Below are 22036 nucleotides of genomic sequence, written 5' to 3'. Positions count from 1 at the left end.
GCCCCGCCCCCCCCCCCCGCCGCCCCGCCCCCCCCCCCCCCCCCCCCCCCCCCCCCCCCCCCCCCCCCCGCAGAATGAAAGAGGCAAACCAGACCACCGTGCTGGCTACAAAGACACGACTCAAACTGGATATTAGCAACCTCAAATAGCTCTGACATTTGGCTAGACATGTCTATTTTTATCTCTATCTTTATGTGCGCTGTACCTCAGGAGCACGGCTGAAACAAGTGCCACATTCTCCCTTTGACGACTCGAAGGAGAAAACAAGACAGCAACTCTTGCTGCAGGAGGGACATATTCTGGAACCAACATCTAGGACGTAACCGCCAGTCTGGAAGCCTGGGCCATTCCAGCGATTGTTCATTGGCCGAGAAACTTTACCTGCCGTTACCACGGCGCGTCGCTATCACAAAGTCATTGGCCCAGCTTGACAGGGTCACAATAGCCGCAGTTGTACTCATGCACGGACCAGGTGAGACAATTTCCCAACCATCCTCAACCTCACCTTTCTTTCGTGTTTCCCTAGGTACCTACCTAGTTCAACTCTTCGCCTCATCTCGCCTCTCCTTACTGAGATTGAGGGCATTTGGGCCTGCAAGCAATGGCGGCCCCTTCTGTGGTAGACCCTTTTGTGGTTCTGCAATACGTCATGTTCGCACTCGTGGCCTCAACTGTGGGCTACCTTCTTTTTATCTGCCTCCTCACGGTGCCATTCTTCCAAAATCAAGTCATCTATCTCAACAGCATAGCCATGACTTGGTTTCAGGATGTCAACATGCCTGAACAATGGGGCTTTATGCACAACCAGGTTACGCCCTTCACCCTCCAGACCCCCGATGGCGAAGCTCTACACGCATGGCATATTCTCCCACTCAATCTCCACCAAAGGTTTGAGTCGCAACTTGCCGCAGAACCAGAGGGCCACGTATCAGATATCAAGACACGGTTGGCTTTCAAGCTTCTCCGCAACGATCCGGAATCCCTCTTGGTTCTGTACTTCCACGGCGCTGCTGGCACTCTGGGCTCCGGATGGCGACCTCAGAGCTATCGAGCCTTATATGCTAGCGCTCCTGACAAGATCCACGTTGTTGCTATTGACTACAGAGGCTTCGGATCCAGCACAGGTGCGCCTTCTGAGCAGGGCCTTTTGACTGATGCCCTCGCCCTCGCTGAGTGGGCTATGAAAGAGGCAGGAATCCCGCCTCAGCGTATCGTCCTCTTTGGGCAATCTCTGGGCACTGCGGTGGCCATATCTCTAGCTCATCATATGGCAACGAGGCCTGAGCCGACCCTTTTCTCCGGCATGGTCCTGGTAGCTCCATTTGCCGACGTGGAGCTCCTGACAGCCACGTATCGTGTGGCAGGAACCATCCCCATTCTTGACCCAGTCGCCTACTTCCCGCGGCTACTGGCCTTCCTGAACACCTTCATACTCACCAAATGGCCAAGCAAGGACAAGCTTGCCGAGTTTGTACGGCTGTGCGAGGGCATGCCCGGGGACAGGCCACGGTACCACATCACCATTATTCACGCCGAGGACGACTACGACATCCCGTGGACCCACAGCGAGATCCTGTTCTGGCACGCCGTCAACGCGTCTATCCCGATGGGCATTGGCTACGAGGAGCTCGAGGAACAAAAACAAAAGGGACGGACTGTGCTGGGCGCGGGTGGCTGGGTGGTGAGCCGACCGACAGACGGAGGCTTAATTAGAGAGGAGATTACGAAGTATGGGTTGCACGACAGGATCATGTCATACCCCGTTGTGAGCTCGGCTATCTTGAGGGCATTTCAATTAAAGGAAGACTCGGGCTGAGACAATTGATACCCCCGGCTGTTTTTGGTTCTACACATATACCAAGCCACGGCCACCACGGCTACTATAACTCTAGTTAAAACAAACCGATATGAGGTTGTCACGGCCCTGGCACAATACCATTTGAATCCTGAATTGCTATGCAGCGGGTGGTAATTAGTCCCAACCACAAGTCGCATGCCTTAAAGCAAGGAGTGCCAAGACCCCTAACTACCTCTACTGAGGTATGGACGGCTACGCAAACGGTAATTTGCACCTTTGGATTCGAGACCTTACTGACAATCAACATGTCGATAAACATCAGAATTGTTTCTAGTTCCAATGAGTCGCAGCACTGGAAAGGGGTAAAGGGATGGCCCGTGCGCCACACAACTTGGCGCGATTTTTATTGTTATCCAGTGCGCATCTCTTCGGGTCCACTCTCCAACTCCCACAACTTCACAGACCACCTCCCCGACACGATGGCCTCCGCTGCCCGCACCTACCTGGCCTTCCAGCACAATGCCAAACTCCACGCCCTCCAGACCATCGTGACTGCAGTCCGCCCATTCGCCTCCCTCGAGGAAGCCAACCGCCAACTCTTCAAGCAGCAGGCCAGCGGCGATAGCGACGGCGACGGCGAGGGCCACGTTGTCGTCACCGAGCAGACCATCTTCCACCCCCAAGGGGGCGGCCAGCCCTCCGACGTCGGCACGCTGACGAGCCCGACGTCGGGCGCGACCTTCGCCGTCGCGGCAGTGCGCATGGACGCCGTCCGCGACGGCCAGGTGCTGCACTTTGGGCGCTTCGGCGGCGGCGGCGATGTCTTCGGGGAGGGCGACGTCGTCGAGCAGGCCATTGACGCCGAGAAGCGGCTGCTGTACTCTCGCCTGCATACCGCGGGCCACGTCCTCGGTGCTGCGGTTAGGCATCTGCTGGAGAAGGAGGTTGAGGGCTTCGACGAGCTGAAGGCGTCGCACTTCCCTGACTCGGCGGCGTGCGAGTTCCAGGGGCTGATTGAGGGGAGGTGGAAGGAGCCGATCCAGAAGAAGGTCGACGAGTACCTCGCGGCTAAGATGCCCGTCGAGGTTGAGTGGTGGGATGAGGAGGATTTCCGAAAGCGTGGGATGGAGCGGCTGATTCCGGACGCGGGTTTGATTTCGCCAGGCGAGAAGTTTCGGGTGGTGAACATCGTTGGCGCGGAGGTGTATCCTTGCGGAGGAACGCATGTTGATACGACGGATTTGTGTGGCGAGACGACGGTGAAGAAGATTTCGAGGAGTAAGGGGAAGTCTCGGGTCAGTTATACCGTGAATTGAGGGGATGAGGTGGATAGAATCCCAAAACGGAACCATTGGGGATGAACATCATCGACCTCGCCTTCGACAATTTCTCGGACTAAATACATCAGCGGCAATTACAGCCGTGTCGTAGTCATGGCCAGCCTGATTTGTTCGTGAAAGCATCAAATTTGACAGTATGGCACCTCCCTCACGGCAGCATATCGGGGGCTTTGCAACAGGACAGCTCCAGGGTTGAAGGAATCTGGCTATTGCCCCTGTTGAAAGACGAAAGTAACACCAGCAGCTGGTAATCACAGTCCTCCGAATTTCGAAGAGCTGCATCTAAGGCATTGCCTATGATTCTTACCAGAAGTGACACGGTAAGATTCTGCCTTTCATTTTCGCTCCCAGCTCACTGCTAGGCTTGCTGATTGCCTATTGTTGCTTGTTGTCGCGTCAGTCGCTCTCTTTTTATTTGCTCGAGTTTATATTGTGGTCGAGTGCTTTATCAGTCTTCTCTATGCTCCTCCATCCGTGTACTGTCTGCCGGTTTGGTCGGAGTACGTGCCACATATCTAGACCATGGGCACGGTTTGGTGTTCTTTTTTTATGTACGTAGGAGTCGTCAGCCAATGGATTGTCGAATGGAAGGGAGTCTTGATTGGAACGCGGAGTTGAATAGACGTTCACATAGAGACCACCACGCTGCTCGACGAAGTGTCGAGTCTGGAGCGGGAAGCACCTTGAGGCCGAGTGTTGCGCCAACCGAGATCAAGCTGCGAAAGAGGCAACAGGGTCGAAATCGGGCATTACCTCCACCCCATTCCCCAACAACAATATTATCAAGGGCCTAGGGACACTCTAGGTAATTACAATGGCCCGCAGCATCGAGTTCCGATACAGTTCCTCCTCATATCTTAGCTCGTCCTGGGGGTTCGTGGCACAAGTTTCCGGGCACTCGAGCTTCCGAAATATAGGAGCCTGTAAACCTTGCCTCAAACAACCATTCGGACACCTCTAATCTCCCAGCTGCAGGCCCCGACACGGTAAAGCTCGTCAACGGTTTTTCCGGCGGGAAGGAGACAGCTCCCGAGACGATGCTGAGCATCTGAAACAGTGAGCCTCCTACTGCATAAACATCCTGAGAAGCCTTAAATCTACTTCCACGACTATTTGGAATTAGATTTGGTGAGCCAAGGACGTGAGGGAAAGTAACAGGTCGATGTAACGTGTAGAGAACACAATTAGCTGCTCCCAGGCAGCCCATTTAACAAGTTATTGCATTTCTCTGCTAATTAACCTGACGATAGCCCCTGCTTCCCATTCCTGTCATCGTCGGGTAACCGTAGGCCAGACGTAGGCAACGAACGGCATTATATTCCTGTCATACTTCCACTGCTCCGTCGACGCGTCGCTGTGCTCCGCTTCTTGTTGCAGTTGGTGGCAGACTTTGGATCTGTATCCAGAACCGCAACACTTAGCTCAGGCATGTCGAACTCGAATACCCCCTCGGAATTTGACACGATAATATACGTTGTGTGGTCGACGATGTTGACGCCAGTATGCGGGTCATTATACCCGTACGGGTCGCCGCCCGGATTTGTAATGATGGTGAGAGCAGCCTTCGTGCCGGCCTTGACGCCCTCGAAAGCGACGGACACAGGGACATCAGCACTGTCGGTGGTGTTGTAGACGGCGCCCTTCCAGATGAAGGAGCCGGCGGCCTCGTTCGCGCCGGCAACGTAGTACAGCGGTCCGAAGGCGGAATCGGAGGTCGCGGGCAGGGTGTGCGACATGGCGTGCCTGGCAAACAGCTCCCAGACGTACCAGCTGGTCGAGCGCGTCGTCATGGCCGGGTCGGCGGCGAACTGCAGGATGGTGACGGCCCACTGCCACCTGTTCATGTTGCGGAGGACGGGCGCATAGAAGACGCCCGGGATGCGGTCCGCGTTGCGCTCGTAGCCGATCATCGAGACGGCCTCGCCGACGGTGCCGATCCACCAGGGGAAGGGCTGGAGGTCGCCGTCCCAGCCGATGCCGCCGTTGGGATGTGTCGCGGCCACCTCGCCGACGATGTGGGCCACGTCATTGTCGAACCTGTTAAATTCCGTGACGAGCTGGTCCGGCTCACGGTAGGGGTGGTAGTCGCCGATGGCGGGCGCGGGGATTTCGTATCCGTCGGAGCTAGCGCCGGATGCGATGATCTGCATGTCGGGATATGCCGCGCTGATGGCCGCCTGGAACATTGGGAATCGATAATCCTGATAGGACTGCCAGCCTGCCTCTCCACCGGCAAGCCAGTCCTCGTTGCCGATCTCGACATAGTGGAGCTTGAAGGGTTCCCGATGGCCGAGTTCTGCCCGGCGGGAGCCCCATTTGGAATCGGCAGGCCCGCGGATAAACTCGATCTGGTCGAGGGCATCGTCGATAAAAGGCTGCAGCTTATCCTGAGGCGTGATGTCCCCATTCAGTGCCAGCCCCGCCCATACACCGACGGCTATTCATTAGGCTCTGGTTAGAACGACGGAAAGGCGAAACTACCTAGATTCGAAGAGAGAATGCGAGCGCTTACCAATCTCCAGATTCATGTCTTCAGCCCATTCTAGGTATTCCATGAGTCCAAGACCGTGAGTTTGTTGGTAACCCCAGACACCCTGGAAACCCGGCCGGTTTCTAAGGGGGCCAAGAGTGTCTTTCCAGTTCCATCGAGACTGGTTGTTGTCTCCCTCGAGCATGTTACCGCCGGGGAAGCGTAGCACTGACTACCCGGGCTGTCAGCTATTCGAAGTACCATCTAGAAAGTGCTGATTGAGCTTCTCTACCGGGTGCAGTTCCTCCAATGCCTCCGCAATGTCAATGCGCAGACCGTTTTTCCGTCCCTTGTAGGTTGGTGGGAAAAGACTGATCAGGTTGAAGTCCAGCGATCCGTCGGCAGCTCCCTGTACCACCAGGTCAGAAAACGTGTAAGGCCAGGATGACTGACGGGATATACTTCTGGATTGAAGGTAAGAGCAAACGTGTTGTTGCTGTTGGGGGCATCCATTGTCGGAACCAACTCGAACTCGTGCTCAACCCACTCATTAGGGGAGGCCTTGGACTCAATCTCAACAGTCCCGAAGACGTGGGCGGTCAAGTTGGACTGAAGAGATGCAGTGAACACGCCCTCGTAAGAGCCCTTTACCCAGAAAGACCCGGTGTATTTCTGTTTCTTCACGTCGATGCCCCAGAAGCCCTCGTTCAAGAAGCCGACGATGCCACATGCCTTGCCGGCCGCGACGTTCATGGATGTCGGAAGGGCATCCGAAAGCGGATCGCTCAAATTCTTGAGGGTCAATACAGCATCATTGACAGAGCGGTAGCCATCCAGAGAGACAGGATACCGGGGGCTAAACTGGAATGCCCGGTTGCGAATCAACTCGGCGTAGATGCCGCCGTCGCCGGAGTTGTTGATATCCTAGGAAGGAGGGTCAGGACTAAGCAAGTAGGGGCCTTTTTTATTAAAGATAAACAGAAAGTATCAGTCGCCCTCACCTCATGCAGGAAGCCATACTGGTGCCCACTCGTGGCATTGCCCCCTGAAGAAGCCACCTTGATCTCAACGGCAATGCAGGCCACCATGTAAGACGCGGCCAGTACGGCCGACTTGAGAGACACCATTGGGGCTACTGTGACTGCAGCAGATCGACATAGGAACAAGGGGAGGCCCCGACATTGTGTAGAGGGGGTCGACCCTCCTCTTTTTATAACACATTATACGTCGACGGTAGGATCCAGGGACCATGGCAGTCCGGCTAATCTACTGTAGTATGATGGGTAAGTATTAATTGCGGGGCCATGCATTTAAACCGGGTATGTCGCATTTCCGGGTACCTGGCGGGGGGTTGTGGACTCTTGCTCTCAGTTCCGGGCCCTGATTGGAGCGCCTGGATGCATAGAGTCGATCCATTATCACTTACGGATCCCTACTCAACACCGAATACCACTTTGGGTTGCGCTGGCATTCCTAGAATGATATCGTCTCCTGAGGCTAGTGTTCCCAGGAACTATCCAAATGGAGGACCCCTGCATCCCATCCCCATGCGCCTGGTTATGAGTCTCCCAACATCTTTCCCCCAACCAATAAGCTTTCACCATGGTCAGATCCTTGGGTCCATAGCCAATTTTGCCGGAGCGCGGCAGGTTGAACACAAGGTAGTAACACCCAACCTACCCCTCAAAGCCAAGCTGGAAGAAGGCACACCGTCCGGTTAATATTTCCTAGACAAAAATGTCTATTTCATTATTATACGTTAGACATCGTTAATCCAGAGGTGTTGCTCCGAGGTGAATCTCCCAGGTCTTGGAAAGCAACAGCCAAAAGCATGTAAAATAAAAATAACCCCTTCTCTATCCGAAATCTCCTTTTCAAGCCCCGATCCTGGGGTTCCGGAAGGCCTAGAGGTGGTAAGGGGCTTTGTTGCCTTGTCGACGGTTCAACAAACGATACTGGATATTAGACACCAGCGAAGCCAAGAGTGACACGGAAACAAGGACGGTGATGATGGTCCAACCGGTTCGGTACAAAGGCGCGTCCTCCTGCTGGAACAGTTGGCTGCCGACGATCCCGGACGTATTGGCTGCCATGATGAATATGGCCATCGTAATCGATCTCTCTCCAGCCGTGCGGGCATTCAACGCCAGCCATGAGCCATGTATCGGATCTATCTCGCATTAGCGTAGCCATCAAAGGGGGTCGGTTGAGAGGGACTTACGCCAATTGCTGCCGAAGCAGATCGTCAGGGTCAATAGCGCAAATCTCTTGGTTGGGTTGTGGGATTCGACCAAGAGCCGGTCTCCAAGCTGAGCCACGACCAACAAGGTTAGTCCGGATCCAGTTCAATGTGCAGCAGTTGGGCCCCCCCCCGGGGGGGGGGGGTTGTTGGGAATGGACTCACGACAAAACCCCAGTAAATGAACAACCCGAGGGCTACTAACGGGCCGCGAAGGCGGAGTTTATCCCTAGACACGCAATGAGTAAGAGAGTGTGTCCCATAGTGAACCACCCGAAACTTACCCAATGTGCCCCCAGGCAACGGTTATTATGATCAGGATGAAAGCCCCAATAGATGCCATTGCGTTGGACTTCAGTCTCTCGTAGCCAAACGAATGGACTAATGTTGGTGCGTATGACATCATTGTTGAGATGGGCGCCAGTCCGCAGATGGTTGCGATAACATGGGGGATTAGCCTCCAGTTCGTCAACTGCAACGCTGTCAGCTCACTGTCCATCGAGGAAGTAGCTGTTGGGGGCAACTTGCCGTGTGCTTCAGCTCGGCCGGAGTAACGTAGGATTTTGCGTGTTCTTTCTGAGGGTCGTCGGCAAGAACGCGGCTGGTTAAGATATACGATTCGCGCTCGCTGAAGAGCCGGATTCCCACGAGTGATACTGGTTTGCTCGTGCTTTGAGGGAACAGCAGGAGGAAGATGATTCCAACAACGACGGTGAACATGCCCTCGATCTGGGGAAGGATTAGACATGTAATTATTCCCCATCGTGTGGAGTGTGGGCTGGGGAACCATATACTCACGAGAAACAGCCATTGCCAACCTCCAAGGCCGGCGATGCCGCGCATCTGCAATCTGCAAGCTGTTAGTTGAAGATACAAAAACGGGCACTCCAGCGGACAGACTCACATCCCGTAGGCAATCAGCCCTGTGGTAGCACCTGCCGAGAGGTTCCCAATAAAGACCCAGGAGAACCGAGTGCTGGTTTCATCTCTCTTATACCACCTTGTGATGGTATAGAGACAAGCAGGAATAAACCCGGCTTCGGCCAACCTGGACACAATTAGCTACTTGTGTATCATATAATTGTGTTTCTGGCTGGGCAAGTTCGTACCCAAGTAATAACCTGGTGGCCAAGAACGGACCAAGGCCTTTCTGGAATGCCTGGAATGTGGCAATAAGACCCCTATCTTCGTCTTAGCAACTCGACTGTCTCGGGCATCTCAAGAAGCTCACCATGCAACTATCTGGCATCCAATCCATAAGGAAGGCCCAACTCTATACAGAACCAAGTTGCTGGGTATCTAAACCGATGGTGAGCGTTAAATAGGAGAGGAACCATGTGGCTTGGGACTGTGCCACTGACCTCGAGAAGGACAATGCCAAGTGAAAGGAGCTGTTGTCCAATGTTGAACTGGTTCTGGGTAATTCCAACATCGGCAAAGAAGAAGTCGGTCAAGGCATTTCCGCTGCGTGAAAAGGTCAGAGGGATAAAAGAAGAAGAATAAAGGGAACTGAGGGCAGCACTTACATATTCCCGCGATCCATTTGAAGCGCAAAGAAGCTGAGCATCAGGAGAGGCATCACCAGGAAATCAATTTTCCTAACCAATGCCTTCTCCTCCTCCTCAGTCCAGTCCGGCTCAATGCTCCCGACATCGCTCCCGCTGCCTTGGCTCTCTATGGCGGCGTTGATGTGCTTCTCATCCACCAGTATGCTTTCGCTGTGTGACTGCGCCATGGCTCCGGATTTGCAGCAGGAAACTGTCGATCACCGCGGAGATACTGAGATACTGAGATACTTGGGTTGTACAATGTGCAGAAAGGTCTGCACCGAGGGGTTTTATTGACCATCTCCTCATACCCTCATCTGCAGCAGGACGCACCCCTTGGGTTGCGACTCCAACCCAGCCGCTCGCCCCTCTTCGAATCCGAGGTCCAACAGGCACCATTCGCAATCGGGAATAGGGAATAGAAAAATCGGCATTATTGCCCTGCTAGTATCGGCTTGCGTGCTAGATGCATGGCCTGTCAGGAAGTCGGCACCCATCCCCGTCAACGAGATGCCTGGGCTAGACCCTTGTTGGCGTTGATGCCATCCGCTAAACGCGTCACGCCATCTTCAACGCGCATAAATCCCTCGACCTTGCTGCCAGCCAACCCCCCTCACAGTAGCCCAGGATTGCGAATCACCTCACTAGCGACTTGCAAAGGTGCCTAAAAGGGAAAGGGTGCCGAATAACCAACATCCAGCCGTGTGCGCCATGTCCTCGAATGGGCTGGTTTTCAGAGTTCAGCCCGCCCCGGCAAATGCGGATCCATCGCCACGGTATCGGGAATATTTTCAATGCCGTGGCGTTTCTTGGCTACCTTGCCTTTTCTGACATTACGAACTATTTAATAAACTGTTGGTGCGTGGGGGAATCCTGCGATCGCCAACTAATCGGAGCAAGAGATGGACCGTCGTCTCATTTGGAGCACTCATGGCGCAATCGAGGGAGCGCTCCCTCGTCATACTATTGAAACAAAATATGCATACTACTTGAGCACACCAGAGACAGGGTTAATGGAGCAATGGGGAAACCTCAACCGAGTTCCGGCGAGGGGAATCCAAGCTTTGGAGTTCGCCCTCGTCGGATTTACGAACAAGCCAATCCATTCCTAGGTGGTGTGGGATGACCATAAAGGAGGAGTAGAGTAGGAAATGCATGTTCCAAACTCTGAAGCTGAGGCGTTCTTTCGCGATTCATTTCCCCCTAGCAGTCGACACAACCAACAATAGCAACCATGGCCCACCTTGAAGCCCGCAAGCACATCTCCCCCGACTCCGGGTTCCCCGTCACCATCCACCCGGCCTTCAACCCCAAGATCCGCGCCCACGTCCCGCCGGAGCCGCCCCGCGCGCAGATCGACCCCAGCCCCGACCGGGCGAGCTTCGCGGACCCGGAGAAGAAGGCGCTCCTCTCGGCTGCGCGGCGCGTCGACCTGACCGAGTCGATCGGCACCGTGCTCGAGGACGTGCAGCTCTCGGCGCTATCCCCGACCCAACTAGACGAGCTGGCCCTTCTCGTGGCCGAGCGTGGCGTCGTCTTCTTCCGCGACCAGGACCTCACGACGGCGGGCCAGGAGCGGCTGTTCGAGCACTACGGCGTGCTGGACCGGCACCCTGCGCAGAAGGACGCGCGCCACGTGGTGATCCGCGGCAGCCGCGAGGACCACCGCGAGATCCTCAGCTACACGCCCTGGCCGTCGGGCGACTTCCACGCCGACACGTCGTTCGAGACCAACCCGCCGTCGTACTCGCTGCTGCGCATGGAGGAGCACCCGCCCGTCGGCGGCGACACCGCCTGGGTGTCGCAGTACGGCTTGTACGACGCCCTCAGCGCCGCCATGCGCCGCTTCGCCGACGGCCTGCATGCTGTGCACACGTCGCGCCTGCAGTACGACACCATCATCGATCTGTGGGGGGTCGGCCCGAACAGGGAGCCCGTCGACTCCCACCACCCGGCCGTCAGGACGCACCCGGTCACGGGTCTGAAGGCGCTTAACGTCAACCCGGGATTCGTCACGGGCTTCGCCGAGCTGAAGAAGTACGAGTCCGATAAGCTGCTCGAGTTCTTCGCCTACCACATCCATTCTGCGGATGATCATGCTGTGCGGTGGAAGTGGGCTGTGGGTAGCGTCGCGATGTGGGACAACAGGTACGGATTTTGCCCGTTTCCATTTAGCTTCGAGTACGGCTAACCTGTGGCCAAAGATGCACTCTGCATCGTGTTATTCCGGGATCATATGACGCACCCCGGCGGGGGATTAGGACGACCGTCTTTGGCGAGAAACGTGAGTGAACCTGCCCCGGTCGGACGCGCAGCGAGAGTCGGTTGGCACTAACTCGAGTCGTAGCATATTTTGATCCGAAGAGCGAGAGTCGTCTCGAGAGGGAACAGAGGCTGAAAGCAAAACAGGAGACGGTGAATGGAAACGGTGTCGAAGAAAAGGCAAAGGAGACGCCGGAAATCGACACCCCAGCGTAGGAGGCAGCCATCCTTGGCTAGGGGGGGTGAGATGTCATATTTTCTCTCGGGAGAAACTCACATTTTGTAATCCATAAACTACGACCTCTATTCCACCTCCTTAGGCAGATACAACGGTCAACCAGCATCACTATGACAGCACAGGCAGTTTAAAGCAGATACCAGCCCCTGCCCAGTCACTAGAATGTCACGGCACCACGACCGGCATGCTTCCCATGACCAAGACTTCAGGGCATGGAACTGACTTACATCCTCAACAGATGCAACGAAAACAGAACTCAGCGCTGGATCGAGTTGCACTCAGACGCCATAGTGTGGGTTATGAAGAAACCGAAAGGCATTGAAGTGAGGATAATACTTTTCAGAATCAGAGTCCGAGCCATAATAATCATCACACCCTACTGCCCTGACACCCAGTGGTCTATCAACATGTGACGGAGGAATCAATGCGCAAGCAAATCACTCTTATCTCACCAAACCCCTCGGCACGTACTATACCAGCCGGGGGGTGGTCAGGCGAGCTCTTGAGTTGCTGGAGGGGGGGCAGATCGAGCTTCTCGTGGACCCAGGTCTCTCCTCCGTGGAAAGTTGCTCCTCCCATTGCCTCTCTCCTAAGCTCTATCGTCACCTCCTCTCTCTGACGACGCCTCCCAGCAGTAGCAGCAGCAATCGCCCGCCACGCACAGATTGTTGTCCTACCCAGTTGCTGTGCGCCTCTTGAGCTGAAAAAATGGCGCCGTCCATGTACATCTACATGTACCTTACCCGGTCAGATGTAGAGTCTTGGGGGAGCCCATTGATTGGCCAGGTATGTGTGCTGCCAAAGACAGTTAGTCCAACTCTCAGCCGCCCAGGCTGCCACTCCTTGGCATCGCCGCAGTCGAGCCTCATCACCCCAGACGACATACTCTCGTCAGACACCGAACACTGCGCTCAATCAGGTAATCACCAATGGCTACCCGCCCAAGTTATGGGGTTGAGATTGTTCATTTGTGTGATGAACCAGCCGCCGAGTAAGCGTTTCCGGGCTTTGGCGTCTATAATGCGTTGTTAATGGCAACTGACGAGTCTTGGCAATCTAGCATCGTCTTCGTCCACGGCTTTCGAGGGGACCGCCGCCGTACGTGGGCCACAAGGCAGTTGAAGGAATCCAAACCGTTCTGGAAAAGTATCAAGGCAGGGGGCAAGCGCCGCGAAAGCGATGAAACAGCACCCGGCGGCGATGTCTTTTGGCCGCGTGATTTGCTTCCTTTTGATGTGCCCAACATCAGGGTATTCACATTCGGCTACGACGCAAGTATTGCGACTGTAATGAGCCGGAGCGCAAACAACAGCATCTTCTCGGCTGCTCAGGATTTGATCGTCCGGCTTGCTGCAGCTCGGGAATCTCTACGTGGCGTGCGTAGCCACGCACCGAATTCTGTGAACCTCGATACTAACGCTTGGAACTCCTCAGGACTCTATTCCCATCATTTTCGTCGCGCATTCTCTGGGAGGAATTGTGGTGAAAGACGTTAGTCTCGGGCCCCGGGCGTGATCGATCCGGTCCGCGACCTTGGCTACGTGTAGGATAGGATCTGACACTTCATGTTGTGACAGGGCTTGAAGTTCGCACAGGATCAACGAGATTTCCAGCCACACCTTTACTCTGTCTTCGAGATGACTTTCGGCATAATGTTCTTTGGAACGCCCCATCGCGGAAGCGAGTTGGCTAGCCTCGGCCACCTCGCTGCGCGAATCGCCGGCTTGGGATTGGCAAAGAACGAGAATCATCTGCTACGAGCTCTTGAACAAGGCTCACCGGAGCTAGAAAGAATCGCGGATTCATTCAGCAGGATGCTACCCAGAGATGGCAAGGGGCTCGCTGTCTACAGTTTTCAAGAGGGTCTACCAGTCTCCAGCCTGGGCAGCAAGGTAAGCTCTAATGTTTCGATACGGACCATCTGTCGTCGGATAATGTACTAAAATACTGCCGACCTTAGGTTGTGGAGTCGTCTTCATCCATCATTGGGGATGCTTGCGAGGGCAAATCTGTTATCCATGCAGATCATATGGCAATGTGTCGTTTCGCCTCCAGAGACAATGATGACTACCGGCTGGTAGTTAGTGTACTGCGGAGATGGTTGAATCAAATAGGGCGAGGGAAAGGCGTTGTGGCAACGCCATATCTTCAAAGTGCTCCTCCTCGGGTAGCAAGCACCTCGGGGGGGCCAACTAGTTCCACGACATCAAGCGGTAAAGTGCCCCCTTACAACAGCTTCGATGCTCTCTAGACGAGTTCATGCATTGCTTTCTTGGAAGCAGTACTAATTGGGCTTAGAACCGCCGTCGGCCTCGAACGAAGCCGAGTATGATCAGACCATGCACAGCGATGGAAAGGTCTTGTAACCCGGCGAAGAGGAGACGACGTTCATTTGGACTGATTAATCGATCATAGATCGACCTACAAAACTCTCGACTCCCCGACAAACTGATTCCATCAGTGCCTCATAGGAATTTCCGCGGCCGTGATGACGAGTTGTCCTGGATTAAGGCCACTTTCGCCGCGGCCGGCAAGACACCTGGAACACAACGCCTAGCTGTGCTGTATGGACTAGGAGGCGTCGGTAAAACGCAGGTCGCCTTGAAATACGCGTTTCAGGAGTCTTCGATATACCGTGCTATATTCTGGATCGATGCGAGTACGGAAAGTTCCATCCTGTACGGCTTCGCTGCAATGGCGCAGTCCATCGTCGACTGGGCCGCGCGTATCCAGGGATCCACTGTCAATTTCACCAGAATTGGGCTCGAACTAGGTCTCGCACAGGTGGTGGACCCTGCAACGGGGCATGTGGCTGCCAAGGATACCGCTACGCTTCGTATCATTGTCGACGCTCTGAGGAGGTGGCTGTCGCGCCCAGAAAACCGCGGCTGGCTACTCGTCTTTGACAGTGCGGACAACCTGGAGGACGTAAACCTGCCGAACTATTTCCCGCAGGCCCCGAGTGGCGACATACTCATCACATCGCGCCAGACTCACGCGATCCTTCTCGGTCCGAGCCTGGAAGTCAAACCACTATCGTCGGGAGATGCGACCTCCATTCTTCAGCAAATGGGAGGCTTCGAGGTCGAGGAAGGTCGGTTCAACCACTTCCGCGACCGTGTCAGTATCAAAAAACAATTTCGTCTTGGCTAATAAGGACTAAGATAAGAGATTCTGTCGCTTGATCGCCGACGAGCTCGGCGGCCTTCCTCTCGCTATTACCCAGGCGGGGTCGTACTTGGCCACAGTCAAGGTCTCGCCGAGAGTGTACCTTCAGCTGTACAAGGCCCAGAGAGTTCGACTTCTGCGAAATAGACCGCCAATGTCGGCGTGGAACTACCAGTACACAGTGTTCTCTACCTGGGAGGTCTCATTCGGCGCGCTTGTCAAATCTCACCCGGCCGCAGCCCACCTTCTGCGAATATGCTCTTTCGTCAACGCTCAAAGTGTTCCATACGCCATGTTTGCCGCTGCTTCTCGAATCGACGGCAGCCGAGCCAATGTCTGGAATAATCTATGGGACGGTCGCCGAAAAAAGCTCGTGACCAGAACCGTTGGATGGCTCACTAAAGGTGCGAGGTCGAGCCCACAGAGCCGCCGCCTGGTATTGACCCCAATCCCGGTTCTGAAGCAACTCTTTGAACACGAATTCGGCTTTGAGCATGCTCTTCAGGCCATATTTGAGCTCTCCTTGGCTTCCGAGAACAGTAACCAAGACGGGCTCGTGATTCATCCCCTTGTTCAGACCTGGTGTCAGAACCGGGAAGAGAGTCTTGGGTCGCATCAGTATCAGGACGAGGCTCTGATTTGCGTGGCCCGGACCATCGACCAATCCACGCCACGCCAGGCTATGTGGCTTCAAGCAACGCAGCATTTGGCCAATTGCGTTTCGATTCTATCTGGCTTTGCGAATCGAGATCGCGATTGCAAGGTGGGTGTCGACATTCTCTGCTCCATGGACGTTGTCGGCCGCGCTCTTCTGGACACGGAGCGACCAGGTGGAGAAGGCACGTTTTCCGTATTGCATCGGTCACTGCTACGAGACCGAGGAGAACGGCACCAACTCACCATTTACGCGCTTCAAAGATTGGCCACCGCCGTTGAGACGGAGACATCCCCGGAGGCAGCCGAGAAATATTTCCGGCGCGCGTTTGCGCACTCGATTCGGTACCTGGGCAAGAACCATCCGGACACACTTTCAATCGGAAACAACTTGGGCACTAACTTGATTCTTCGGCGGCGATGGGCCGAGGCAGAGCCTTTCATGTGGTCCATCCACGCGGCCAAGGCATCTCGAGATCCTTTGGGACTGCAAACATTACAAACAGAACTCAACCTTTCTCTCTGCATCGCTGCTCAAGGTCGGGCCGAAGAAGCCGAGGTGCTTTTGAACGGCCTCCTCTCAAAGCTACAGGACGCCGACGACGACGAACATGTTCATCTATCTGTGTTGGCCCGCGGTAATCTTGCTCTGGTGTACTGTTTGCAGCGGCGCTGGGATGATGCTGAGAGGGTCTTGATCGAATCTGTAGCTCGCTCAGAGGAGTATTTTGGCCTTACGCACCCATTCACTATTCCGAGGCTCCTCTCTCTGGACGGGTTCTACAGAGGCGCTCAACCCGACGTACTGGAAGTTCCGGTGCCACCGATGCAGTTGCACAAGTCAATTGCCACCCAAACCCGAGTCATGCAGCTGTGGGACGACATGGATCTGAACCTGAAATACATGTTTCAGTCCAGGATGTTCGATCTGTACTACTCCATTGGCGACATGGACGCAGCCATGTCCATCTTGGACCGTTTTGAAGATGCCTTGATCCACCGCGGCGACGGGGAATTCCTGGCAAAAGCCCAAGCCGAGATGGCGCTTTCGCGTGGACTGGCGCAATGGGATCAGGGCCTGCTGGGCGAAGCGATAGCATCGTGTACCGATGCCATGCGTCGGTTCCAGGCGATGCCGGGGCGGGAGGAAGACGTAGCAACCGCGACTATGAATCTCGGCGTGGCGCTTCGGGATGCGGGAGACACGGCGCAAGCGGAGGCGCTTCTCGTCCGCAGCCGGGATATCGAGAGCCGCGTTTCGGACGGACGGTCCGTGCTGAAAATCGACACGCATCTCGCCATGTTGTACACGGCAACGGGCCGGTGGGCGGAAGCGCAGCGACTGGTCGAAGAGACACAGGCCGGCATGAATGAGAGTGTCGGGCCCCTTGAACGATTCGCCCTGCTGAACCGATATGCAACGGCCTGCCTCCACGAAGCGAAAGGCGACGTCAACGAAGCCATCCGCGTCGCTAAGCAGACGTTCGACGCAAAGATGCTGGGCATGGGACCAGAACAAACCGCCACCATCAAGACGGCCTTGATGCTAGGTAGACTCTACCGGCGTCTCGGGCGGGAGAGGGAGGCTGCGGAGCTGGCAGATAAAATCAGACCGTATCTGAAATATGCCTGAGGTGGTCGAGGATGTTAGTAGGTAGGTACTCGTGAGGTATCTATAGGTCGCGCTGGGTACGTATGAAAGCAAGAGGAAAGGGAAGATGCAGATCTCGGGTTGGTTTGTGGATTATGTTTCCAGGAGAAGCGCAGAGTACAACAAAGTAAACACGATTTATGGTAAACTACCCAGGATGCCGAGTTAAACGGTAACAATACCGCCTCTGTCTCAGAAGGAGAACTCGCTTGACGATGCAATGATATCCCCTCTGGTCACACCTTTGAATTCAATCGAAATCAACCCTGGAGAGCCAAAACCAGACTATCGTGAGTTGGGGACTGAGGTGGGGTTGCCACGATCGACAGGGAGGCTTAGGTAAGTGAGTTGATGAGGGGGTCGTCTTGAAGACCCCTCCTTTACCTACCCTCAAACCTCGTTGTGTTTCTTTGAACTTCAACATCCCATTCTTTACTTGTGATAGTCTTGGAGGTGGTGCATATGGCCGCCTTGTTCTTTGGCGCCCTTTTTGGGCTTGCTATGATCCTCTTTGGATATAAGCTGTTCTTCGGATCCCAGCCGTGGGTACGAGGGAAGGTAAGAGGAGGTTGATATGAAAGTTGATTCAGGAAATGCTGACTGCTATTGGGCAGGAGAAGCTCGGTCTCACGTCACGACCGTTAGTTACAGAGAAGGCAACTCCCCGACAGCTCCAGATCGAGCCCTTGAAATCATTCGACTGGGAGAAAATGGCGCCTTTGAAGTTTCGGCCGTTCAAGCCCATTTACTTCATCACCATGGGTAGATCCTCTGCCGCGGTTTTGAGATCCAAGACTGACTCTCTCAGCCCTGCAGTCAAATGCGCCATCCGACCTTATTATTATCGATAGTAATTACAAAGATCGGGTGCTGGAACGTCGGGACACAATGAGGATCCACGAATCGACAGTAATGGGCGCAACGCCACCGGGATGCGATGCCGTCCAAGAGCTGTATTCCTTTCTCGTGGGAGATTATCTTCCCGCAAGATACCCGACTATGTTCACCTTGAGCGAGAACAGCGGCACAATGCTGAACCATGTCACTAAAAAGGCCGTTCCAACTCGGCCACCCGGAGATCCACTGGCCTCATTCAGGCTACTGGGTGAGACTGTGGAGGACGACATGTTTCTCCTACAAGAGACGAGCGATGGCCATCGATTGGTCGCTTTTCTGTGCTGTTTTCCCTCAGGTTTCGATCCATCCTCGAAGCTAGGCAAGGTATTGAAGGATATCCATGAGCCAGTCCCCTCTTACGAGAAGATTGGTCCGTCCATGGAACGGCTTTTCAGTCGCCTTGAAGTAGGGAAGAGCGTCAAGCGAGTCAATGTAAGTGCAAACGGGAACCGCTGTGATTCACGGGGTCCCTTCTCACGGATATCAGCTGACACACTTTCCGAACAGTGGTCCGTGGCGACGGAACCAAAGCTCTTTACCCCGCAAGGACACCACATCTACCGCGAACAGCCGTTCGAAGAGAACGAAGATGTTGATATTGAATCTGTATGTCCCAAACGCCGCCAAAGCAATCCCCTAGCTCCATAAGCTGACCGAGTCAGTCTCGTGTTCGGATAGAACTGCAGACCTTGACACGACTTCCCAAAACCCGAGCAATCCTCTTTTCATTCAAGACGTATTTATATCCAGTGGCAGACATCAAAAAGGAGGGCCTGGGACCGCAACTTGCCGACGCCATAGAAGGATTGAAGTCGGGTAACGCACCTGGTATGTCCGTGTACAAGGGTGCCGTTCGTTGGGGCAAGAGTGTCTGCGAATATCTGAGGTCATAGGCCTGTTCGCCCCTCCCCCCGCCAGATTGACCCAGCCAGTCCGAACTAGAGCCCGCATTTGGCACAGCAAGATTGTGGATTATACCTGTACTAGTCTTGTCAAGGCGAATGCTCGGTAGGGTATCAGCGTTAAAATATACGTTCGTGGCATTGTTCTGATTTTGTCTAAATTTCGTTGCTATTTCCACAACCCCGACCGTTGCTCGTCCCCTTTTCCGCCTCGGCCCCTTCCCCCCCAACACCGCAAAATACCACACCACACCACCACACCCGCCTATCCACGCCTGATACAAATGCTTCTCGCCAAATGCCTAACGCCTGCAATGGTGGAGAATAGTAAAGTTGGGCACTAATATCCGCCTCGCCCATCATGATTCCAACGGACGGCAAAACCAGTCCAACTATCAGACAACATTATTACTCTTATGCGCGCAGTTATGCCCATGCGCCGCCTCCTTAGCAGCAGCCTCCCACCGGCGGAAGTTCTCGACCATGCCCGCCCTGCCGCGGAGGTTGGGCGTCGTCCTGCTCCTCGCCGGCACGCCCTCGAGGGACAAGGCCAGCTTGGCGGCGGCGCGGCCGGCGGCCCGGGCGTTGACGGTGAGGGCGTCCCAGTCGATGTTGTCCAGCGTGTCGCAGGCGAGGTGGTAGCATGGGTCCTCGGGGGCGCCGGCACCGGTGAAGAGGCCTGACGACGGGATGCCGAGCTCGAGGAAGCCGACGTAGTCGGAGCTGGTGCCGAAGGATCTGGTGGGAAGAAGGAGATATCAGCGCTGTGTTCTGTGCTTGGGATTTGTCCTGTTACGTGGGGGAAAGGGTGTGCTTACCCGTATTCCGCGTCTTTGCCCTGTGACGCGACATATTCCAGCAACGCCTCCGCGCCAACGCCGCTGTTGTTGGCCTGGTAAACGTGGTAGAAAGGCTTAGGGGAGGCGATCATGTCGTAGTTGAAGTAGTACTTGATCTTGTCGGCCTCGCTCTCCGTCAGCTGGGACGTGTAATGCAGCGACCCGACCAGCCCGCTCTCTTCGGCGCCCCACCACGCGAACCGGACCTTGTTCGGGAATCCCTTGTACTTCTTGAACGAGCCCATAATCTCCATCAGGGCCGTGACTCCGCTGCCGTCGTCGTTGATACCGGGACCGGCCTGAACACTGTCCAGATGCGCACCCAGCATGATGACGTTGTCCGGGCTGCCCTCCTTCGTCTCAGAGATGATATTCCACGTCTCCTTCTCCTCGAAGATGGAGTCAACAAGCAAGGTGACGACCACCTCCTCCCCGGCCGCGAGACTCGACTTCCACGCCGTCCCAACCTCCAGCGGGATGAGCCCAACGGGAACCAGCTGCCCGATATTCTCGGCGCCGAGAGTCGCGCTTCCGTAGTCAACGCCCGGGTCCTGGTTGTACAGTATAACTCCCAGCGCCCCGTGCGCCCTCGCGAGCTTGAGCTTATCGGAGATGGGGCACACGCCCCTCTTGACAAGGGCCAGCTTCCCCTCAGCATCAATGCCCTCCCACTGGTCAGCGAAGCAGGCAGACCCGCGATCATTATCGACGGGCGTGTCAACCAGCGGGGCGCTCACGCCGCCAGGCAGCGGCGTCGGGTGGTTGTAGAGCAGGGTGATGACATAGACGTCTTTGCCGTCGGGCCCGCGCACCCAGATCTCGCGCGTCTGCTCGAACGTGTGCGTGAACGGCTGCACCCACGTGTCCATCTCCTTTGCGAAGCGCGTCCGCGCCCGCTCCAGCACGAACTCGAGCGACGCCTTGTACCCCGGCGTGCCGAACGCCCGGTTGCCGCCGTTGTCGCGCCCAATCTTGTTGAGGTTCCAGAGGTTGCGCTGGAGCCTGATGCGGTGTCAGTCAAGATTGGGGCCGAGGAAACGGGGGCGTGGACAACTCAACTCGTCGGTCTTGATGTCTGCCTCCACCTTGTCTGGCGTAAGAGGGTCTGTGGCGAGGCATGATGTTGCCAACACTGCCGCGAGGGGTAGAAAGTTCCTCATATTGACACCTTGTATGCTGGACGATCGATGCCTACGGTGGGAATGACGGCAGTGTTTTGACGGCGAAGAGCTGTTGAGGTGAGTCGATTGCAACGGATGCCATCTTCGACTTCCATGACGTTCCTCTTTATACTTTTCAGCATAAGGTTGCGATTGGGCCCGACCACACAAGATAAGCGGCAGGGTAGCAATATAGAATTTATCTAGATGGCATCTATAGTACGGATCAGGAACTCTAACTGGTTCCCGCGGTTGGTGTGTTCTTGGCCAATGGCGAGCTCCGTCAGTAATAACTATAAGGGGCAGGTGCCAAGACCTTCTCAGTCTTGGCCCTTGAGTCTTGGCCTTTTCCCCGCGATACCCCAAGAGTGGATGCGATGCCAGCCACCACTCTATCTTTCGCAGATGCCTATTTGGGGGTTTGTTTCCGTCCGAATGCTTGTAGCTCGTGACGGAGTTGACTTGTCGAGAAGATGGCGCAAGAACTGACTAGGAAAACCAAAGACTGCGGATATGTACACGCACTGGGCTCGGTGAGAAAAAGGGTAGTTAAATTGCCAATATTCCCCAGAAACTCTAGCGTCCATCTCATAACCAGGACCCTATCTCCGTAGCCCAGGTATGCCACGGGCTTGTATTTGTGAAGCGTAGCTCTTAAAGTCCGATAGGCTGACACTTGGATTCTATTTGCTCATCCGCCTAACGCCCTTTGAATTGCTGTATGCGCGACTTACCTACTTATTAGGGCAAATTTTCTCGCTGGTCAACGAGTAGGTCGTCAACTCTGAGACCTTATCTCTCTTCCACAATACTTGCCCCCTCGGGAGGCTCCGCACATCGCTAGTCCATGATGGGGAGGAGAAAACGCCTA

The 22036-nt window shown here is 55.1% G+C and overlaps 8 protein-coding genes across 8 annotated transcripts; 5 read left to right on the top strand and 3 right to left on the bottom strand.

Annotated features, from left to right (window-relative positions):
• The first annotated feature begins 493 nt into the window (after positions 1-493).
• On the top strand, positions 494-1951 carry QBC33DRAFT_530424 (putative abhydrolase domain-containing protein 12 protein). Its single transcript, XM_060427231.1, has one exon. It carries the CDS (start codon positions 602-604, stop codon positions 1814-1816), a length of 1215 nt encoding a protein of 404 aa, XP_060286424.1. The 5' UTR covers positions 494-601; the 3' UTR covers positions 1817-1951.
• Positions 1952-2232: 281 nt separating this feature from the next.
• Positions 2233-3521, top strand: QBC33DRAFT_609528 (alanyl-tRNA editing protein AlaX-L). Its single transcript, XM_060432398.1, has one exon. It carries the CDS (start codon positions 2278-2280, stop codon positions 3112-3114), a length of 837 nt encoding a protein of 278 aa, XP_060286423.1. The 5' UTR covers positions 2233-2277; the 3' UTR covers positions 3115-3521.
• Positions 3522-4366: 845 nt separating this feature from the next.
• QBC33DRAFT_487262 (alpha-L-arabinofuranosidase A) lies at positions 4367-6834 on the bottom strand. The gene is made up of 5 exons (XM_060425424.1): positions 6610-6834; positions 6071-6532; positions 5901-6017; positions 5651-5840; positions 4367-5575 (listed from the first exon to the last, which is right to left on the bottom strand). Exons 1-5 carry the CDS (start codon positions 6733-6735, stop codon positions 4452-4454), a joined length of 2019 nt encoding a protein of 672 aa, XP_060286422.1. The 5' UTR covers positions 6736-6834; the 3' UTR covers positions 4367-4451.
• Positions 6835-7283: 449 nt separating this feature from the next.
• QBC33DRAFT_609526 (major facilitator superfamily domain-containing protein) lies at positions 7284-9766 on the bottom strand. The gene is made up of 11 exons (XM_060432397.1): positions 9374-9766; positions 9209-9311; positions 9079-9146; positions 8957-9028; positions 8752-8895; positions 8646-8697; positions 8376-8576; positions 8132-8319; positions 8013-8076; positions 7830-7917; positions 7284-7778 (listed from the first exon to the last, which is right to left on the bottom strand). The coding sequence occupies exons 1-11, from the start codon at positions 9580-9582 to the stop codon at positions 7513-7515; spliced, it is 1455 nt and encodes a 484-aa protein (XP_060286421.1). The 5' UTR covers positions 9583-9766; the 3' UTR covers positions 7284-7512.
• Positions 9767-10628: 862 nt separating this feature from the next.
• QBC33DRAFT_609525 (alpha-ketoglutarate-dependent sulfonate dioxygenase) lies at positions 10629-11987 on the top strand (the record flags this gene model as incomplete). The annotated part of the gene is made up of 3 exons (XM_060432396.1): positions 10629-11542; positions 11599-11678; positions 11742-11987. 3 exons carry the CDS (start codon positions 10629-10631, stop codon positions 11870-11872), a joined length of 1125 nt encoding a protein of 374 aa, XP_060286420.1. The 3' UTR covers positions 11873-11987.
• Positions 11988-12758: 771 nt separating this feature from the next.
• Positions 12759-17510, top strand: QBC33DRAFT_530416 (uncharacterized protein). Its single transcript, XM_060427230.1, has 8 exons — positions 12759-12885; positions 12955-13270; positions 13329-13385; positions 13472-13786; positions 13855-14107; positions 14193-14251; positions 14310-14988; positions 15059-17510. The coding sequence occupies exons 1-8, from the start codon at positions 12824-12826 to the stop codon at positions 17347-17349; spliced, it is 4032 nt and encodes a 1343-aa protein (XP_060286419.1). The 5' UTR covers positions 12759-12823; the 3' UTR covers positions 17350-17510.
• A 240-nt stretch (positions 17511-17750) lies between these two features.
• QBC33DRAFT_530410 (uncharacterized protein) lies at positions 17751-19633 on the top strand. The gene is made up of 6 exons (XM_060427229.1): positions 17751-17925; positions 17982-18129; positions 18176-18696; positions 18772-18870; positions 18927-19297; positions 19495-19633. Exons 1-5 carry the CDS (start codon positions 17830-17832, stop codon positions 19155-19157), a joined length of 1095 nt encoding a protein of 364 aa, XP_060286418.1. The 5' UTR covers positions 17751-17829; the 3' UTR covers positions 19158-19297; positions 19495-19633.
• Positions 19379-21339, bottom strand: QBC33DRAFT_567551 (uncharacterized protein). Its single transcript, XM_060430491.1, has 3 exons — positions 21065-21339; positions 19985-21007; positions 19379-19904 (listed from the first exon to the last, which is right to left on the bottom strand). Exons 1-3 carry the CDS (start codon positions 21163-21165, stop codon positions 19562-19564), a joined length of 1467 nt encoding a protein of 488 aa, XP_060286417.1. The 5' UTR covers positions 21166-21339; the 3' UTR covers positions 19379-19561.
• Between the last annotated feature and the right edge of the window lie 697 nt (positions 21340-22036).

Source organism: Phialemonium atrogriseum, assembly GCF_030411735.1.
Source record: "Phialemonium atrogriseum strain 8032-3 unplaced genomic scaffold QBC33scaffold_5, whole genome shotgun sequence".
Classification (NCBI taxonomy): Eukaryota; Fungi; Ascomycota; class Sordariomycetes; order Cephalothecales; family Cephalothecaceae; genus Phialemonium; species Phialemonium atrogriseum.
Note: the sequence above shows the minus strand (reverse complement) of the source record. Positions and strands in the feature narration are given on the sequence as shown.

Bases quoted from the DNA above. Each gene is read 5' to 3' on its own strand.
- QBC33DRAFT_530416 (XM_060427230.1), top strand. From the start codon at position 12,824: ATGGCTACCCGCCCAAGTTATGGGGTTGAGATTGTTCATTTGTGTGAT. The intron at 14,108-14,192 runs GTAAAGTGCCCC...AATTGGGCTTAG, and splicing joins TAGTTCCACGACATCAAGCG to AACCGCCGTCGGCCTCGAAC. The intron at 14,989-15,058 runs GTCGGTTCAACC...ATAAGGACTAAG, and splicing joins AGGCTTCGAGGTCGAGGAAG to ATAAGAGATTCTGTCGCTTG.
- QBC33DRAFT_567551 (XM_060430491.1), bottom strand. From the start codon at position 21,165: ATGAGGAACTTTCTACCCCTCGCGGCAGTGTTGGCAACATCATGCCTC. The intron at 21,008-21,064 runs GTTGAGTTGTCC...ACACCGCATCAG, and splicing joins GCAGACATCAAGACCGACGA to GCTCCAGCGCAACCTCTGGA. The intron at 19,905-19,984 runs GTAAGCACACCC...TCTTCCCACCAG, and splicing joins GGCAAAGACGCGGAATACGG to ATCCTTCGGCACCAGCTCCG.
- QBC33DRAFT_487262 (XM_060425424.1), bottom strand. From the start codon at position 6,735: ATGGTGTCTCTCAAGTCGGCCGTACTGGCCGCGTCTTACATGGTGGCC. The intron at 6,533-6,609 runs GTGAGGGCGACT...CCTCCTTCCTAG, and splicing joins AGTATGGCTTCCTGCATGAG to GATATCAACAACTCCGGCGA. The intron at 5,841-5,900 runs GTAGAGAAGCTC...CAGCCCGGGTAG, and splicing joins CATTGGAGGAACTGCACCCG to TCAGTGCTACGCTTCCCCGG.
- QBC33DRAFT_609528 (XM_060432398.1), top strand. From the start codon at position 2,278: ATGGCCTCCGCTGCCCGCACCTACCTGGCCTTCCAGCACAATGCCAAA.
- QBC33DRAFT_609526 (XM_060432397.1), bottom strand. From the start codon at position 9,582: ATGGCGCAGTCACACAGCGAAAGCATACTGGTGGATGAGAAGCACATC. The intron at 8,698-8,751 runs GTGAGTCTGTCC...AACAGCTTGCAG, and splicing joins GGGCTGATTGCCTACGGGAT to ATTGCAGATGCGCGGCATCG. The intron at 8,320-8,375 runs GCAAGTTGCCCC...ACAGCGTTGCAG, and splicing joins CGGCCGAGCTGAAGCACACG to TTGACGAACTGGAGGCTAAT.
- QBC33DRAFT_530410 (XM_060427229.1), top strand. From the start codon at position 17,830: ATGGCCGCCTTGTTCTTTGGCGCCCTTTTTGGGCTTGCTATGATCCTC. The intron at 17,926-17,981 runs GTAAGAGGAGGT...GCTATTGGGCAG, and splicing joins AGCCGTGGGTACGAGGGAAG to GAGAAGCTCGGTCTCACGTC. The intron at 18,697-18,771 runs GTAAGTGCAAAC...CTTTCCGAACAG, and splicing joins AGAGCGTCAAGCGAGTCAAT to TGGTCCGTGGCGACGGAACC.
- QBC33DRAFT_530424 (XM_060427231.1), top strand. From the start codon at position 602: ATGGCGGCCCCTTCTGTGGTAGACCCTTTTGTGGTTCTGCAATACGTC.